Below are 20982 nucleotides of genomic sequence, written 5' to 3' on the forward strand. Positions count from 1 at the left end.
AAGCAAATATACGCGATCCAGATCCCAAAAACCGTTTCATTTCCCATTTGTAATAATGGCAAATGTTATGTGTAATGAAACGACGGTGGTTGGATGCAGACTCATTTTATTTTATGAACTCTGATCGTACCTACAATTAACTACCTTCAATATTATATTCACAAACTAAGGTAAAAGGTTCTTTTATGGGGAACTGTATACGTTTTTACAATAAGATTCCGGAGTATATATTAAGTTTATCATTTCCTAAGTTAAAACTTACATTAAAAGTATTTTAATTGAAAATTTACATTACACACTTGAAGAGTGTATTGGTATGGAAAGACAACATGAATCTACATTCCATACAAGTATGATTCAAAGTGTGTTCGATAGCATTTAAGTTTATTAGAAAAGAGCAATCCCTAGAGGTTCTTTGCTTGTTCTTCTCAGGGAAGTCGGCACAGTGAACGAGCAGTAGCCTAGAAAATGACGTTTTCAAGTGTAAAAAATTTACCTATAAGATAAATGTTATTTTATTTATTTTTTTGTACGACCTAAACGTTTTTTTTGCACAGTTCGTCCGCTTCGCAAATATTGAGGAGGACACGCCGTCCTACCACCGTCGGTACGATTTCTTCGTGTCCAAATTCAGCGCCATGTGTCACAGCAACCACAGCGACAAGACTATGCGTGACAAGATACGCTTAGCTGGCATTCAGGGACTGCAGGTAGGTCTTATAGAATAACCTAGGATGCGACGTACAAGCAACTAATAACAAGAACACACTCAGGTTTGCATGTGTCGGTGAGTCATTAAGGGCGCGTTCCCATTATATCGTGACGACAGATAGTCATGCAGTTTAAAGTGTCGTGGCTTGTATATTTAAATGAAGTGTTCACAGATAGTAACACACGATTAACTGTTGTTCACGACGACAGACTGTCGTGACAATGGGAAGAGCTAGAACGACAGTCATCCAATAAATAAAACGTCACGATAAAAATGTGACAACAGTAAACGCAGCTTCAAATAATTCTGTCGTGCAAATGACGAGGCGGCTGCCGTGAATCGATAAATTGCCATCACGATCTAGAGGAGAACAGCTAGACACGACAGTCGTAAAATTTCACTCAAGTGACTGATCATTCTTTCCCTGGACTCTTCAACTTGATAAAATTTAACAGAGAATTAAAACAGAATTATCTTTTTTTTTTAATCAACCAATGAATTATATTGTAATTTAACCACATAATAAGGGCACAGTTTCGTACATTCGTCTTTTTAACATAATAAACTTCGAATACGACTTTTTATAGTAAAAAAATCTGATTATGGATGGCAGTTGTGCCCTTTAAGGTCGCAGTATATTCAACAACCATTGAGACGCATTTCTACAAAAAAATAAGTAAATTGGTTTATTTTCCTGCTTCCGAATGTGTATGTAACTCAGTTTTGATTTATATAATTTTTTTGCTCTTCTCAGGGAAATTTGTTTTCCGAATGAACACTTGTTTTTAACCGACTTAAACATTTTTTTTATGTATGTTACGCGATTTATGAAGCGATTTTGATGGTTCTTTTTTTGTTCAAAAGAGTGTGTCTCAGTATTGGTCCCATTTAAATTTGAAGAATATATTTCACCTCTTAGAGTGGCAAATTAGGGGATGAATCAGGTTTCGCGCACTTTCCGGTAACCGATTTCAATAAAATTAAAGTAAAGTAATTCCACGAACTTTTAAGGTCGGTTTTTTTAGCACCCTGTAGTGAGATTCTCAAAAACTATACTTTGTAATTCAGTAGTGTGAATTGTGTAGACATTTTTAGGTTAGGTTATTATTTTTATTAGTTTTTTATCTCAAGACAGTATTGCGATTGTCCACAATCTCAGCTCAAGGTAATGAAGATAGAATCGCCTTGAAACTGACCTTCAGTTTCATAAAGTAACTCTCTTACGTGTTTTTTTTAAATTCCAGGGTGTAATTAGAAAAACAGTTGCCGACGATCTGGTGGAGAACATCTGGGAAGCCGAACACATGGACAAGATTGTACCATCGCTGCTTTATAACATGCAGGTGAGATTTTCATGTTAATTTTTTTTATAATATCAAGGGACTGCACGAACAAGTCGTGCGCCTGATGTTAAGCTAAACAGTTGCATTGCCACTCAGAGCTTTAAACAGCAAAGATCTGAGGGCAACTGGCACAGCACCCGTCACCCTTACCCTTCAAAATCGGAACGCAGTAATGCTCACATTACTGCTTGGCGGCAGTAATAAGTAAGGCAGTACTTAAGTACTTTCCTTACGAATCGGTAGTACTGTTTAATCAATTTAATTTTCTATTTTTTCTTCTTCGGATCTAGTAAAAAAGCATAATACCATTGTTCATACTCGAATAAGAGCCTTGAGCTTGAGCTCTTGAAATTCTGTATTGAGTCTACACCAGGCGTTTTTCTTTGTGAGATTCTTTCACGTCTACCAACGTTTTTTTATAAAAGGACACCCCTTCGAACACCTTCGTAAGATAAGCACATACTCAAATATTGTTTTTCATAATTAATATATATATATTGTAAGGAAATTTATATACCTAGTTAGTAATATTAATATATTAATAAGTACTATAATAGAAGGGCTGTAGCTCAGATGCATTGCGAGAGGTACTTTTAATAATATAAAACCAGGATCATCTTAAACTTTGGTTTATTTTACCATTTTTATGTCTAGGGTTACAAAACAATAATCTTACTATCAATGTCAAGATCTTCTATTTTCTTAACATTCTTTTTCAAAGAATTCTAAATACAAACTAACTCATTCAGCCAGCAATTCTACTCATAGAGTACAGCCTCGTCTACATCCCTCTTCCTCACAGCTGAAGGGGTGAATATCCCTAGCTGGTAGTCTACCTATGATAGGCAACATACATAGTGATCAGCCTTTACTACAGGCTAGCCACACACTGCTCGGAAGTCACTAACTTACCAACAAGTAAACCACCGAGGAGGCTATGGCTTTGGTCTGCCAAAAACCTATCTAAAAGGACAGACCATGATCACATCCTAAACAAACAAATCAAAATATTTTCACTAGTTAGCTATCCTATCTAATTAGGGAACCTGACTAAACCCTAACACTTTATTTTAGCGACCCTAAACTGGCTGAACGATCCTAATAAAAATTCTAAACATCACTACAAGTTCCTAACTATCTCAGCCTAAGCTATCTCCAACGTGGATGCTGCTACAACGACGACACAGGCTCGAACATCCATCGGACGATCACTGGGTTACATCACTATTGATCTCCCAGCTGCCTTAGTCCTCATTTTGCAGCTATCACGTTCCATCAGCTTCCCTTGCTATCTTTAACCAAACAAAAGCCAACCCACATACAACGTCAACAACACATTCTAACTACATATTCCAAGACATATATGGTATGAGGGTATACCACATGAAGAATTTCTAATAATTAAATAAATATATTTTCCCCGAATGCAGACAGTTGTTGTTCATCTTGAAGAGTGAGCTCGAACTATGCACATATACCGGATAATATATCTATCAAATTAAAAAAAGGGAAAAAGGAAAATTAAGTTAAATCTTTCTACGATATTCCATCATCATCCTCCCGTCATTCCAAGTCTGCATTGCCGGAAAATATTAATTTTTCTTAAAATATTCCTCATAACGCCAATGTGGTTCCACATGAAAAATAAATATAAAAATTTAATTAACCTAGTAGAAACAAACACATTAAATTATCTCCTAAAGAACTTTTTCATCCTATTCACATGGAGTAGATTCTGCCTACCCAACCTTTTCCTATTCATACTTAATCTGCACGTAATACAATTATTCCTACTAAACCAAATCACTACCCTAAGCTTCGCGTAACATACCTCTTTTTATATATCAAGGCAATCCTGTCTTTCTTATCAAATAACCGCTTCCGTCGCGATTGTAAACTATCTATACATTCTTTATGTGGATCGATCGAAGTTGCCCGCTTTATAAATTCACTTTGTAAATTCTCCATATTATTTACGCGACCACGTTTAAGAATGTCACTTTCCGACTTACATTTTATACTTACTTTCGGCGAAGCATATTTATAATTATTTTCATTGAAATTATAAACTTGACGTAATTGACACGTCTTATCACTCACGTCAACATCACTTATCATCTCTGGCAAAACCGAAAAGCTATCTAAACTTTTTGATATCGGTTTCAAAGGAGACTTTCCTTTCTTTGGTCCAATATCTATCATGGACTTAGAAGAAGAAATTTTATTGTCAATTTCCACTTTTGACAACTCGAAATTACACTTTTCCAAAACATCTCGACCCAGAACCAAATATTTTTCAAGATCGTCTACAACCAGCAACTTCGAAGGATAATCCTTCCCATTAATCATCAACGACACCTTGGTGGACGACTGCACATTTATTGGCGTTGCACCCACTATACGTAATGGAAAACTTGGACTATCATCGATACGTAAATGTAACTTTTCCGCAAAATACCGAGAAATTACTGAAACTGAAGCATTAGTATCCACCAACGCCTCGCAACATACATCATTAATAAAAACAGATATAAAAGGTGTCCTATCTACGCTAGAACTATCAATTGTAGACAAATTTTCTACATGTTCAGTTGCGCTTTTCTGACAATCACGTTGAGGAGATCCCGACGAAGATCCACTACTATGTGCTCGTGAATACCCTTGACTTGGCGTATCCTGCTGCACGATTGGTGCTCGTGGCACTAAATATTCCGACTGTTTAGACTCGGGTCTAATTATCGGTGCAGAGACATCCTGTGTTTGCCAACAGCAAGAAGGCTCCATATTACAATTCACTGGCAATTCAATATCTTGTCTCACATTATAGCTGTGATTAAATACATCATCTACTTGGATAATTGTCTTTCTCAACTCCTCTTTAGATAGATACAAATTACTTGCCAGCATCCATTTAAAATTGGGTATCAAAGACTTCAAAAAATGCTTAATAAACTGAACATCTTGAATATTCGCTTTCCTCGCTAACTCATCTAAACTATAAAAATAACTTATAAGCGATTCACTATGCCCCTGTCGCCTATAATAAAATTCTCGGGCGTAATCAATTTGTGAGGGAAATTCCTCTCTCAACCTCTGTGCAATCACATCATACGACACGTATGAAGAAGAATACGTTTTGTACCATTGCAGAGCTGGCCCCTCCAAATACAATGCAAACACGTATTTCTTCTGCACATCAGACCAATTATTTAATATACTAATGGTCTCAAATTGGTTCAAAAACTCATCTACGTCGTTGAATCCATTAAACTTTTGCGCCGACATATTATCATACATATTTTCTCCTCGCACTTTTTACTGGCACCAAATAAAAATTAATATTAAATAAGTATAAATATAAATTACGACCTTTTATTACGCATTCCTGGTGGCTTTGTCGTAACAACATATAAACATTTTTCCACGATGGACTTTTCTTCATCGGAATCCTTTCTTCATTAGTAAGCTTGCGTCTAACTTTTGCAGGCTTGAATTACATTATATTTCTTCTTCGTAAAAACATATAAAAATATTTTCCAACGGCGTTCGTGCCTCCACCATTTATAATCGAGTCCGCGCCTCCACCATTTATAATCGAGAGCTGTAGCTCAGATGCATTGCGAGAGGTACTTTTAATAATATAAAACCAGGATCATCTTAAACTTTGGTTTATTTTACCATTTTTATGTCTAGGGTTACAAAACAATAATCTTACTATCAATGTCAAGATCTTCTATTTTCTTAACATTCTTTTTCAAAGAATTCTAAATACAAACTAACTCATTCAGCCAGCAATTCTACTCATAGAGTACAGCCTCGTCTACAGTACTATTCTTTTACTTTGTTAAGTTAGTTAATTATGTATATACTGGTTGTTTTGAAACGTGTAGGTAAGAAAGAGCGGAGTCTCCTGACACAGGCTATGCTTAAAAGGAGGCTCCAGCCCCTATTGTTTAAGAAACCATGTTTTAAGATAAATAAAGATTATTATTATTATTATATTATTATTATTATACAATCGTACTTACATTTGGGTTTCACTGAAGCTCCTTCATGTCCACGAAGACAACCATAAAGAGTCCACTAAATACAGAACTGATGGACACCCTTCTCTTGCAGTCCGCAGAAAAATATGAAACAGTGTCCTGCATGGACACAGACACTCGAGACGGAGTCGAAGAGGACCCTCCGAAGTTGGCAGAAGCATGTTTGCGAGAGCTCGTGGGTAGAGCATCGTTTGGACATATACGCAGCGTGCTGGGACCTGTTCTTACGTAAGTTTACCTTGGATAAAGACTAAATAACACAAATCTCCTAATCCCGTACTAGGGAAACCCTGTATCGCGGGTACCATGGATACACGCATAGAGAAACCACAAATTACACACAAACTCACGAGAACCAAATCAACTGCGAACTGGCAATCGGTACTTTCTCAATTTTGACAACTTGACAGGATGAAGAAAAAAATTGTTCGCGTCATTTATATAGCATCTAATTTATTAAATAAACATACGTAGCTTTAATTATTTTTATTACACATACACTACGTATTTTTATTTAATAAACGAGATGCTTTATAAATGACGCAAGCAATTTTTTTCTTCATCGTCATCCGACAAGATTTTTTTTTGGAAAATTAGAAAATAAATTAGAAAAGAATGTACGGAATAAAACTAATATGTACAATATCGTTTTTCATATCAAATAGAATTAAGTAATATTTGGCATCCGCCGCACTGCAGTAGGTTGGTGCCAGTGACCTATCACAAAGTCGAAAATTTTTTGTCCGAAATAACGTTGTTTGAATTTTCATTACACCGAAAACCGAATTATAACGAAACAGTTGTTCTTTCAGGATAGAATAGAATAGAATAGAATCGTTTATTTCATGTTATCAATGTCACAATATTACAATTGGAAATACAATGTCAAGGGATAACTATGATATGTTGAATGTTTATCGCAAAGACACGATTAGGTTCGGTTAAGTTAGGTTTCAAAAAAAAAAGATCTGCAACAACCACAAGGAAAAATTCGTAAGATCTACCAGTTTGTTCTGTGGCTAAGTTGGCATAGGGTGTGACACGGTTTGCTAGAAGACGTTGGTTCGAATCCAGCTGGATCGAAGGAATTTTTTCTTAATGTTCGATCTTTGTATTAAAAATTATAACAAACTACATTACCGGCACGCTATGACGGCCGTTTTGACAGATTACAATAGTGAGGTCAAATTTAATCAAATGCGAGTCGCGTCTATAAGTTTTTAGATTTATAACTAGTATTGCAAGGGGTAGCTGATTAAAAAGTTTTAATGAAACGAAAATAAAACTGCTTTGTTTTGCATTGAGCTTTGACGTGAGTTTGTCGGAGGTAAAAGTTGTGCTGGCCAGCGATGCCATAAGTGACGATCGTATTACATTTTGTTTTGTAAAATCTCGAATTTCGATAAATAAATGCCGAGTTGTCTCGTGAAATTATATATTTCATAAATTTACTGCACGTTACAAGCAATTAGTACCTTCCACGTAATTGTCAATGAATACGGAACTTGATGAGCGGACTAACGTCAAAACGGCCATCATAGCGTGCCGGTACTTTAGCGTAATTTAATAACAATAATTGAATATCATGGTGATCTAACATCATAACAAAAATTAAAATATTTTAGTTATACTTTATTTGTTTCAGTCATTTCGACCGACACGAATTGTGGGTGCCGAACGACTTCGCTGTTCACACTTTCAAGATCATCATGTTCTCTATTCAGGTATCCAGATCGATTTAAATTGAATCGTGTTTTAACTTTGTCATTTTACAAGTAAATGTGTTTATGACTCAACAACGATCATTGTAAACACTAAGCATGGAACTTGAATTTACGAAATGTGTATTTTAAATTACTTACTTACGACTTAATTGTTTTAAGTCGGGTAAAAGAAAAGAGGAATAAGTTGTTGACTTCGGGTTTCTAATAGGATGTCGCACTATTTTTATTCTTGTACTTTAATGTGTTAATTGTAATTTTATAAACCATATCACAAAAGCGCTTTTTTTAGTTTAGAATCAAAATTCTATTTTCCATAATGGTCGCTACTTAATCGAAGTAGTTATTTGTTATGCAAGGCTGCAAAGTTGTTGTTTGACGCGAGTATTTCTATTGAAACCAGTGCAAGGGAAGGATTTAGTGTTAGGCATTGAACCACGAGGGAGGTGATTGGTTTAATAATAGAATCCTGAACGTAGTGAGGGCTTCAAGGCGTGAGACTCTGAAACAACTTTGCCGCTGAGCGAAACACGCGCAACAGCTTTTCACCTCACTATAGTGAGGAAAACGGTAGACAAAAGAATAGAACAGTTATAAATTAGTTTGGTTCATGCGTACATGAAAGATATACCAACGGATTTGTATTAGCTAGTAATTGTTATTGGAACGAACGTGACTGTATGACATTGATTTATTTATATTGGTTATTATCTTAATTAAATTACTTTTGTTTTGATGTCCTAACTGTTACACATTTTAAGATTTGGTTTTTCATTGTCCTGTGAATGAAGCCTATAATCAGTGATTTATGACTATTAAAGTATTGGACAAGTATATTGAATAATAATAGTATAACTCGTATGCCTTGATGGTACGTCATGGTTGTCATAAAATAAAAAAACCCTGTTCGATCGTTGTATTATAGTTATTTTTGATACAAGTGCGGAAAGTTAGTAATTATTCACGAGTCTCGAGGCTTCTTGGCCCGAGCCAGAGGCGAGGGTCAAGACGCGAGATAAGTGAAAATGACAAATCCGCACGTGTATCAAACGACGTTTTTTAATACATTTGCGAAAAAACTACATTGAAAGTAAAATAAAACAGTATTTAAAAAAACTCATTTTCTGCTAGTAAATTAAAATAATGAAATACAACCACTGCAACCATTAGTTAAAAGTCTATGGTAATCTAGTTCTAACGTGCTGTTTTTGTTTATTTTCTGTAATATCGGTCTGTAACCACTTTTCTTATTATGAACTTCTTTAGGAACCCGTGCACGGTAGTGAGATACAAATTATCTGTAATACATAGAACAAATATATACATAAAAATCTCGCCTGTCACCCATTCAGGGGTAGGCAGAGACTGTGGACCTCCACTCGATACGTTTATTATATGTATAGTATTTGTAAATAAATATAAGTTTTAATGACGAATGACTTACGTCACAAAGCACATAAATATGAAATAAATATACAATCTCTTTAGTTTTATGTTTAAGACTTAAAACAACAGTAAATTTAAAAAAACTGGAAAAGTAAAAAGCACTAGTGCGAGAAATCCAACTTTCCGCACGCTTTGTAGTGCGAAAAATACCACGTTTTGAGCAACTGTATTAAAAAGAATTATAACAAACTAGTGGAGCAATTTCACAAAGCGAGTGTTACCGTGTGGACTGTGCGTGTGACGCCGCCCGCTCTGACCAGGCGCAGTACTCGTACAGCGTGGTGGAGGCGCTGATGCAGCACCTGGACGCGGCGGGCGCGCCGGGGCCCGACAGCGCGCGCGCCCGCACGCGCGTGCGCGCCGCGCGCGCCGCCGTGCTCAGCAACATCGTGGCCATCGCCGCGGGCGACAGCGTGGGTGCGTGTCTGTCGCAGCCGGCTCGCCGGAGCCATCGAGCGTGCAGCCAGAAATGGAGACGAGACGAGCACCCCAGCTCTTATAAACATCGACTCTCGTTTGCATTGACTTACAAATAAATGGACGACGGGTCTAATACAAAAACCACGAAAACAATGTCCCAAGTCAACCTATTCGAAATTTAAATTGTAATGTCATCGCAGTATCGCGCTGTCAGTCGAACAAATGAAGACTAAAGCGGAGTGTCGCGCTCTGTATATGATTTTAGCGCCTTACAAGTGCGGACACTTTTTAGCGCGGACCCGACGTCCATATAATTGTAAGTCAATGCTCGTTTGCACTGAAATTAGACAGGCCAAAAATATTCCGTGTTTGTAGTGATAAAGATAATATCTCCAACAATGCCGTGCTGTCCTATTCGGTGGTGTGGGACATTTCGTCGGTAATTAAATATGTAATTTTGCAATTTTCGTCCATTGTAGCAGCGCTCAAGTTAACTGGTCGTTTTGAAGTGAAACAGTTGACATCACCCGTCAACTGTTTCGAACTCGGGCTGGCCAATCGGAGCGCAGTTGTCACAGTAATGATATGGCAAAATAGTTTTCAAACAAACTAAATAACGTTTCGTCTCTATTTCTGGTTATATACTTAATGCCGAGGCTTAAGAGAACACAATTCCTATTAATTTTCACGATAGAAAAACAAAACAAACTTACCTGGAAATTTTACAAGAGAACCGCTGTATTCAATACTTTACATATGCCAATTATTTTCTTTATGTCAACTGAATGAAATACAACACGTTGTAGTATACGATATACATTTTTCAAATTGCTGTAGTTTCGTTTGTAAAAAAAATAAATACTGAAATAAAGCCCAAGCAAAATGAACCATACGGCACGGGAAAAATTTTAATTCTAGCTGAATATCCACTCTTGAGGCATTTCCATTGTTTCTTTTTTTTATTCAGTGTATGTATGGCATTATAGTCTATATATACCATGGATTCGATAAATATTTTGTTTTTACATTTATCTTTGTTTTAGGACCGTCTGTGCTTGAAATCATCAATAACCTTTTGACGAACTTACGAGCTTCCGTAGCAAGAGATTCCGAGGTAAAATATATTTTTTTTTTCAATACACTTAACTATTTACTATCCCAAACAGTCTACTAGTTTTAACAATATGGTTTAAATAATTAAAGCAACGTACTATTCTTTAAGATCCGGTTTTTTGTAATAACAATCGGACAAAGCAGAGTATATTTTTAGTCTATTCTTTTGTTTATATACATAAGCCTGCCAAATTTATATATACAATACATTTTTTTGCATTTAAGTTACTTTGTGCCTTAAGATACGAGTACGACGTAATGTTTTCACATTTCTCTGCCGTCCACTAACTAAAATGTGGCTAAGTGACAAATCGACACATCCGTAGAACAAAGGTCTATGTGCAAGGCTACTTATTCTCAGGACATAGTACATTTCGTACGTTCTTCTTCGCTGTCAGATCGACTGTTGTTCAATTTTATAATTTCCGAAACGAAACAAGATATATAAATTCTCAAAACACCTTTACGTAGGCCTTAGTTTGAAAAATAAAATTATTCTGTAACGTACTTATTCTCTTTTCGCTATATAATCACATCGGACTCTGTTCTTCGGATGAGTCGAAATGGTCGAATATCCGATTTATATAGCAAAAAATAGAGCTCAAAATTTTCTTTTAAAAACAGCTAAAGTTAGCGAACGTGTTCGAGATATCATTATACAATTTCAATGTTCTAAAATTGGGTTATGGTGTTTCGTGATGTCTCAAAAAATTATTTTGTCACTATGGCCATAACATGGCTGAATATGTGTGATAAACCTCCCCGTGACATTATATAATTCAGTCCATAAATCTAAGTTTGCTTATTTGGTAACGAACCATTGTTATACATTTTGAAGAACAAGGACAACGATATGAAATTGCGTATACAGCTATCTTTGTCGTTTAATCATCGCCGCGAAAACCATGAAACAAAAAATGTCTTTTCATTTTTTACGTTGATAAAATTACTGTGTTTTAAAATCAACTGTGACCATGCAGCCATGTTTGGCACTGTGTTAATCTTTTGCAGTCATTGGTCGCCGGCGTTCGCGATGTCATAAAAATGTGACGTCACGGCGCTCGCCATGTTCGCTATTGTGATAATTTTTTTGCTAAAATTGGAAATTTTAAAATTTATCACTCGAATTTCATAGTTACATGTGGATATAATAATATTATTATTAAGTTTATTTTTTATTTTATGCAGAAAGAAACCGACGAGAAACTCTACCAAGAAGCGTTGATAAATGCGTTAGGCGAGTTCGCAGATCACTTGCCCGATTTCCAGAAAATAGATATAATGATGTTCATCGTGAGCAAGATACCTAGTCAGCGCGGGAAGGTCACCAAGGCCGATTGCATGCTGCAGAGTATATTACTAAAATCCCTGCTAAAGGTAAGTCGTTTGGTTTATTTATTTATTTATAATTAAACTCTTGTGGATTTGCTGCTCAACTAAAATTCCCCAGGAACATTTGAAATTCTATATTTTTATTTTATTCACAACAACAACATGAACATGAATGTCATAATAGTAAAGACATCTATATATTCAATAAAATAAATTTTGTAATTAATATAGCGACATCTCTCGTCAGTCTCTGGTACTTTTATAAGTTTCTTATAAGTGATGTTGACGGCGAAAAAGCCCTTTAAACACAATACGAAAGATCTGCAACAAGCAAATAGAGAAATTCTTGTCTCGGTCTGTAGCTCAGTAAGAGCGATGTCATTTATAAAACCTATGATATTGCCGTACTTTTGTGGCGCGTGTCTTGTCTAATAACATCGAGTATATAACCAGAAATAGAGACGAAATGTCATTTAATTTGTTTGAAAACTATTCTGCCAAATCATTAGGGTGACAACTGCGCTCCGATTGGCCGTCCCGAATTCGAACTTTCTTCACACAGTGAACTTGCCCCAAAAGGGCCTGAATTCGTATGAAATGTATTGCTGCTTTATATGTACTTAGGTTACATGATTAAGAGCACGTCTGCTCGTCTCGAGAATATTGTATGGAAAGACGACGGAACGAAGCTAAGTAAGTGTGACAAAAAAAGAATTAGAGAACAATTCAAAATTTCAACCAGAGAATAAGTACGGTGCATTTTGCCTTTGTGTAAACGAGTGAAACTGTGAAACAGGTGGGCACCACGTACAAGACGACGGAGCTGAGCAAGGCCTTCCCCGCGGCCTTCCTGGAGGCGCTGCTGCGGCTGTCCAGCGCCGAGGAGCCCCGCACCAGGGCGCTGCTGCAGCGGATCCTGCACACCCTGCTGGACCGGCGAGGGAACCGCCACCACGTCTCCACCCCCACGTCAGTCTCTTTACAAACTGGTCACTTCAATCTTCTCTTACCTTCGACCAAATACAAATAGCTTTTCATCACACTTGCTCGTGAATGTTATGATTGCGTGGTGGCTAACTTGACTATAATGCCCCAAATAAAACCCACCTGCCTTTTTTCTTTCCATTATAGCCATGGTCGGTAAGGAGCTTTTTTAAATTTATAGCACGACATACTTCGTTCCTACGTCGAATCAGACTCCGTTGGACAGCTTTCGGGAAGCTCCGGGACTTGTTCTCGTCAGCAATACCGCAATCCTTGAAGACACAAAAGTCTTCGAGCAGTGCGTGTTGCCAGCGATGACCTATGGCTCTGAAACATGGTCACTTACTATAGGCTTCATAAAAAAGCTCAAATTCACTCAACGAGCTATGGAGCGAGCATTTCTCTACGTTATCGAATCAGAAATTAGAAGATCCGTAGAAGAACGAAAGTTACCGACATTGCTCTAAGGATGAGCAACTTGAAGTGGCAGTGAGCAGGGCATATAGCTCGAAGAACTGACGGCCGTTGGGGCAGAAAGGTTCTTGAATGGAAACCATGAACCGGAAGGCGTTCAGTGGGACTACTAGATGGACGGATGACCTGGTAAGGGCGGCGGGTAGCCGATGGATGCACGTCGCGTCCGATCTGCTGGTCTGGAAATCTTTGGGGGAGGCCTATGTTCAGCAGCGGACGTCTTCCGGCTGATGATGATGATACTTCCTTACATAGGTCAGGTATTGAACTTGAACAAGGTTACTTAAGTTCATAATTATAACATTCGCATACGTGGTGGTAAGGTGGCAATACTTGGACGAACTCATTCACAAAGAACTCGACTGGAACTAAAAAATAAAATCTAATAAAAATATAATTAATTAAGTATTAATATTTACAGGGTGGAGTATGCGGAGCTCGGGTTAACTGTGGAGAAATGCTCTCGGCAGGATTTGATATTCATCAGCAAACACGGTTACGCAATCTTCAGCTCGTTATATGAAGGTAAGAAATTTAGAAGTGTAATAAGTAGAAGGGTACCACACATAGACAACCACAAATTATACTTAAACTCACAGGAGATTTCTCTTGTAGAGCAATAAATTTTTGGTTCTTTCAATTTCCTCTCAAAAAGTGACACAAGAAAATGTCTAAAAGAGGACGTGGTGGTTCCGCGGGAGCGAAGTTTCGCATCTCACTGGGTCTCCCTGTGGGAGCTGTAACCAATTGTGCCGACAATACAGGAGCAAAGAACCTGTATGTAATTGCGGTACAAGGTATCAAGGGTCGTCTCAACAGACTGCCTGCTGCCGGGTCTGGGGACATGATCGTCGCCACTGTAAAGAAGGGCAAGCCTGAACTCAGGAAAAAGGTAATGCCTGCAGTGGTAATCCGGCAACGGAAACCATTCAGAAGGAGGGACGGTGTGTTCATATACTTTGAAGACAACGCAGGCGTTATAGTGAACAACAAAGGAGAGATGAAAGGCTCCGCTATCACAGGGCCCGTGGCGAAGGAGTGCGCGGATCTTTGGCCGCGTATTGCATCTAATGCCTCGTCTATAGCTTGAATATATAACGTTAATAAATAATAATAAAAAATTACAGGCCTTCAATTAGAGTCTAACACAGCGGAGAACATCGAATCGATCTACACGACACTAGCATTGTTATTCATTGAATTGGCGTCCGAAGAAACTGTGTGCGACATGCTGCAAGTTATTATGGCGTAAGTCATTTTTAAATCATTCTATTTCTCAACAAACGTCTCAAGTGCCTGTAATTTTACCAGCACCCTTTCCCTTCAAAGCCGAAACGCAGTAATGCTCATGTTACTGCTTTGCGGACTTGTTCCTACCGCTCTACTACTACTAAAAGAGATTGACGGATAGTACTGTGGGATCATAGCCGTGGGTTTAGCGTTGCAAGAGGTACTTTTTAATAAGAAACGAGGAATATATTCATAAGTAAAGATTTACTGCCTATGTACATGTACAACTCAAGAATTCGTCTAGAACAACCGCGATGTTTACTTTACCACCATGCTCTCTTATTTTTATACAATTCTAAATACAAACCTATATTTATTCAGACAGTTCAAAATACAAACCAAGCTGCCTGCTACAGTACCATTAATAAGTTTATTCCAGTGTGGACAATAAAACTTTTTATCTATGTAGTGAAAGTTGAAAAGCTGTGTTCTGAGTTCGTGTTTCTGTACCCAGCATTCAGCAGTCGTCGCTGGCCAACCCCGTGGTGTCGGTGGCGCAGCAGTGCCAGCTGCAGACCGTGGCCATCTCGCTGGCGGCGCTCATCCCGCACGTGTGCATGCTGCCGAGACTCGCCGACTACATCGACAAGGTTTCTGGTTTATTAACGCATACCTCACTCTTAACTGACCCTTTTAAATAATAACCGTTCGTCGTAAAAACGTAATTTGTATTGAGATGAGTAGTCATTTTTTTCATCACACTTGCTCGTGAATAGTATGATTGGCTAACTTTACTCTAATGCCATAAACAACACCTTCGGGCCTTTTTTCTTTCCATTACAGATGGCTGTAATAGAAACTCCACTCCTTTTAAGGAATTTTTTTAAAATTTGTAGCACGACATACTTCCTCACATAAGTCCAGTTCAAGCAAAGAGGTTACTTAAGTTCAAAATTAAAATATTCACTTAAAATGTTATCTAAACGGAAATATAATTGCAATTCAGCCACATACTACCTCAATCCTTATTGTTAAGAATTTCCTATAATTGATTTTAATTATTTTCTGTATAAAAATTTAGAATTTTTTTAACAATCCGTTATGGCTGTATGCGTCTTTGCTTTTTACGACATTTTAGTTTCAGTTATATTATCTATAGAAGTATAGCTAGCTGACCGTCGTTGTTAGAAAAACACCGGTCATTAGCAAAATCCATAACCGTTGTGTTGTGAACTGTATTTATTCATATATGAAATAAACATTGCATTTATTTCCTCGCAAACGTGACGAAAGACATTGTATGTATCAAGAAACGGGAAATAAAATACAAAACTAAAAATTAAACCCCTTAGCCTTCGGTTTCGGGCTTCTAAAAGACTTTCCTTAATGACTTCTTGTTACACTAACAAAACGCTACACGCTCACTAACAAAAATTTCTTCGATTCGGCAAGATTCAATCCAGCACCTTCTAGCATACCGTGCCAGATGCTCTCCCAAGTGAACTACGGAACAAACCAGCAAACCTTACACATTTTTCTATGCACTTGTTGCAGATATGTTTTTTGTTTTTTAACGCCTTCTTTTGCCATAGCGCCATCTGTGAGAAATCCATTTCTTCACTCAGCCAGGCAACCTTTACAGCTACCAACGGCTGATCAGAGATGTCGCTTTAATAATTGTCATTTTTTAAAATTTTATTTATACATTTATATTATTTATTATTTTGTAGGAAATTACAAATTAACTACGAATCCTTATTAATTGTAGTCAGTCTTTTTTAAGACGGAGTATGATGACAGTTTATTACGCAAAAGTGCGAGAGATATGATATTAATATATGATATGATATTTATTTATTCAGTCTCACATAAGAAGATTGTACATTATAATTATATGTTAAACAAGACTTAATAATGTCTAAAGTTCGGTACCTTAAGCGAGAGTCTGGAGTTCGTACTAATAACTAGACCTGTGTTACAAATCTCCAGGCTCCCACCCCGTTACAATTTATTTATTTAGTTTTCAAAAAGGTAAGTATATAATCTAAAAGGAAAGATATGAAGATGTTTCGTGAGTGAAATTTGTGTGTGTGTGTGTGTGTGTGTGTGTGTGTGTGTGTGTGTGTGTGTGTGTGTGTGTGTGTGTATGTAAGCGTGTGTGCGAGTTCTGAATAATATAATAGAGAGCAGCTAGTGATTGCAGTTGATAAAGATTCTATCGATTATAGACCGAATATTGGTGTCGCTTATAAAATCAATAGCCGAACACAAACCTCGACCCATTATCCAATTACGGAGCTCAAGTTCCTTTGAACTATCAAATTTCGTAAGTTCATACATACATACACTGTATTTACAACTATGTTTGTGAAAAATACCAAGAGGAGACATAGTTTAAGGTTTTACATTTTAATTCAATACAGACAATCTAATCCGGCTATAATGTATATGAATAAAAAATTGATCTCGGTACTAGAAGGTTAACTGTCCAAATAAGAATAAAAAAGGCAATAACGCAATTAGTAATAATTAGAACGTCATAACATTCACAATTCAGTAACTACATGACTATTTAATATTTTATGAAAACTGGCAACCCTACAAACGTCATTTTACTCCGACTTCAAAAAATACAGATTATAGTATTTTTCCAATTAGGATATTCTCAGATCGAACCAAGAATGTCCTTAAAAAGATTTCACCAGAGTCATTCTAAGCGATCGGTCTTCGTCAAAAAAAATCCAAAGGCGTGAATTGCATGTGTAATTGCAATTCCAGATAGTCGAGGCCCGGCGCGAAGACGCCCTGCACTTGCTGCCTCCGTTGCTGGACAGTTACGAGCACGTACCGGCTTCCAAGCTACCCTCCAAGTTACCTTATTTGATGATCGATCAGGTATGTTGAGATTGGCATGACCGACAGCTCTCAGTGTAAAATGCTAAACGAAAATACTTTCCCCTGTTTATTGCATTAATTGATGACTATAAACCATAGTTTCCCAAAGCGGTCCCTATCTAGAGATTCTTACGTTAAGTTAATATAAAAATGAAAGAAATGACGGTCCGGTCCGCAGATGGAGATCTGCGAGACGCTGCAGGCGGCCGGCATGGAGGCGTCGCGGCTGCAGACGGCGTCGCCGTACGTGGGCGGCGCCGCGGCGCTGACGCAGCGCCACAGCTGGGTCGAAGCCGGTAACTTCATACGTCTGTACCACACTTTGATCCTCAGCTCTGCGTGGGACGCTCGCCGGTGGCGGTCACTTTCTTCTACACTTGCGACACTCACTAACGCCACTCTTCCAAGCTTCCGCGGTAACTTGCCACCATTCTTCCTATCGCATCGACTTTCCGTCCGGAACTGTTGGTCGAAGGGTTTGCCGATCGGCGACGTAAGGATCTTGCTGATTTTTGCCCAGCGAAATCCAGACGTACGAGATTTCTTTCGTGCACCCTTACCCTTCACAACCGGAATACAGTAATGCTCATAAACGGAAGAGAAATACAATGAAAGTGCCCTAAGCCTTGATTACTATCAGAACCGATGTCGTCAAAACTCGCACACTCTTGATTTGAAACATTACAAAATCTTGATATTGTTTGGTCGAAGTTTCAAATTTAAAAAGAATTTAATATAATTTAAACTTCACCCTGTTGGCATATCGTTGAAAATTCAATACCGTCAATACCTATTATTACAAGTTACGACGTTTTGATATTATATTGAAATGTCAATCAATGTGCTACCATCTAGCGGTTAATTGCTGAACGACGACGAATTGGAGTTGTTAATTTAGTTCTTCAAACAAGAAGCGACCATGTTGCAGGGGTATAAGCTTTTTACTTTCGTTTCTTGTAACAAAATAAAAATATTTCGATAAACATAAAATTGAAAATGTATTAAAGTAAGATTTTCCGTTGATCAAAAACAGCACAATATTTTTCTAGGATATTACAGAATTTGAACGAAAGAATTACACAACCATACCATACATACCGAAAATGGCTGAGCTCAAGTAGGTCTTTCGAGACTATATTCTATTCTATATTATCTTTCTTTCTTTCTTTCTTTCTTTCTTTTCTTCGTACAAGTCAATCTTTCTCATGTTCACCTTCTTGTTTCTTTCTTCTTGCTTTTAAATGGTACGTAAAGTTTTACTAACACATGCGGCTTTTTGCAAAGCAAAGTTATTAACAATAAGTTGTTTAAGGACCTAGAACGACCTGCAGAAATATGTGTTTTATTATTTTGAGAATAAAAAACATTTCATCACTACAATAGTAGTAGTGATGAAATGTTTAGTAATAGTAGTAGTAGTAGTATTTCGAGTTTTTAGGTTCTCGCGATTGTTATACATTGGAAATGAAACTATTTTTCCATATTTATTGTATTTGTATTTGTATTTGTATTTATTTATTTGCATTTCACATATAGTCTTAAGTGTACACAAACTTAGAACTATGGTAGGAACTACATGTGAGACCCTGTAAGGGCGTAGCAAAATACACTTATGACATAATACATATTTTAACCATGGTAATATAAATTAGAGTTTCATATACAACAGTTGAAGTCTTATAATATTCATTTCTATCTATTTATCAAAATTCAATTTATTTATTTGCATTTTAAACTCTAAATTGTAAATTAGTGCATAGGAGCATACTAACGCGTACATTATATACCCTTCAAAGGTTGTGATGACATTTAAAAATATTTGAAGATTTCGGTACATTATTTATTTATATCATCGAAGAATTCGGCAATACTGTAATAACATTTTGCTACATGAATTGGTTCAAATGATTTACAAATTTAGTGTAATTTGGTATAACTTTAAGATGATTAGGTGTTTAGTTATATATTTTGCTGACCATAGAATGTAGAGCAGCTGTGCATATCTTTAATTTAGAGAAAAATATTTTAATTTTATTTTGGGTTCTATTATTTCGTTTTACTGTTTTTATCGGGGAATACAAATGTGAGTGCTTTCTAACAAACTTTCTTTTTATTTAAATCGCGTATATTTGTTTTTTCAAACAAACCGACGTTTCGGGCCCTTTACAGGTCCCATGGTCACGGTTGACAAATATACGCGATTTAAATCCGGAAAAATAGTTTCATTTCCTAACCATACCATTGTTAAAATACCTCCAACCGCAACCAATTGCAGGAGCAACGGTAGGTCGCGATAGCCTGGCCGACATCACGGGGCCCGTCACAGAGCTGGACAGCGCTAACAGCTCCCCGGGAGTGCAACGGGTATGTTTCTTGTCTCACATGACTATTTTGTTATCGAAATACACCGAATATATAACCAGAAATAGAGACGAAGTGTCATTTAATTTGTTTGAAAACTATTCTGCCAAATCATTACGGTGACAACTGCGCACCGATTGGCCAGCCCGAATTCGAAACAATTGACGGGTGTCGTCAATTGTTTCACTACAAATCGACTTTTTTAAGTTAAGTTGAGCTTTGCTATAATGGACGAAAATTGCAAAATTACATATTTAATATTTCATTACCGATGAAATTTGATTTCGTTTCTTTTGTAATTAGATGTTTTGCTATTTTTCCCACGCCACCGAATGGAACAGCACGCCATTGTTAGAGATCTTTATTACAATAAATACGGAATATTTTTGGAATATACGAAGATGTATACGCAGGTCATTTGTTGGCGCTGTACTATTTCAGCTTTCTATTTTGTAATTTTAGTGACAACGAGAGTTTATAAGTGATGTAGCACTGATGAGTTATCAGGGATGTGTGGCCCTTATTTCGTCTCTATTTCTTTTTATATATTCGATGTCGAAATATGATCGACACGCACAGAAACACTCGTATATACCACATATAATCTATTTTTTTTAGAAGACGGAGTAAAATGACATTTGTAGGGTTGCCAGTCTTCACAAAATTTGAATTAGTTATGTAGTTGTTGGTTGCTGCGGTCGTCGTCGATAGTCGATTAGTGAATGGCTGCTGACAGCAGATGGATGCGATGAGATGTGGACCGGGCGATATGGCGCGTATTTGGGAGAGGTATTTGATGGCGCGTATTTGATGATGACAATCACTAGTTACTCCATCTTCAAAAAAGACAGGCTATAACCAATGACTTACAATTATATGGACGTCGGGTCCGCGCTAAAAAGTGT

General features: G+C 37.2%; 2 protein-coding genes across 2 annotated transcripts; both read left to right on the forward strand.

The window, feature by feature from the left end:
- Positions 1 to 557: 557 nt before the first annotated feature.
- On the forward strand, positions 558 to 20080 carry LOC113234353 (protein EFR3 homolog cmp44E-like; the record flags this gene model as incomplete). Its single annotated transcript, XM_026469658.1, has 14 exons — positions 558 to 710; positions 1957 to 2055; positions 6175 to 6329; positions 7747 to 7825; positions 9529 to 9685; positions 10732 to 10802; positions 11990 to 12178; positions 12930 to 13102; positions 14013 to 14116; positions 14719 to 14839; positions 15336 to 15471; positions 17600 to 17716; positions 17895 to 18012; positions 19992 to 20080. Coding segments are annotated over 14 exons (1761 nt in total), but the record flags the coding sequence as incomplete, so codon positions are not given.
- LOC113234352 (60S ribosomal protein L23-like) lies at positions 14241 to 14690 on the forward strand. The gene has a single exon (XM_026469657.1). It carries the CDS (start codon positions 14259 to 14261, stop codon positions 14679 to 14681), a length of 423 nt encoding a protein of 140 aa, XP_026325442.1. The 5' UTR covers positions 14241 to 14258; the 3' UTR covers positions 14682 to 14690.
- Positions 20081 to 20982: the final 902 nt, after the last annotated feature.

This window comes from Hyposmocoma kahamanoa, unplaced genomic scaffold (genome assembly GCF_003589595.1).
Source record: "Hyposmocoma kahamanoa isolate Upper Pololo Valley unplaced genomic scaffold, ASM358959v1 83308, whole genome shotgun sequence".
Classification (NCBI taxonomy): domain Eukaryota; kingdom Metazoa; phylum Arthropoda; class Insecta; order Lepidoptera; family Cosmopterigidae; genus Hyposmocoma; species Hyposmocoma kahamanoa.

What these genes read in the sequence shown, in the direction of transcription:
- LOC113234352 (XM_026469657.1), top strand. Translation starts at nt 14,259, where the DNA reads ATGTCTAAAAGAGGACGTGGTGGTTCCGCGGGAGCGAAGTTTCGCATC.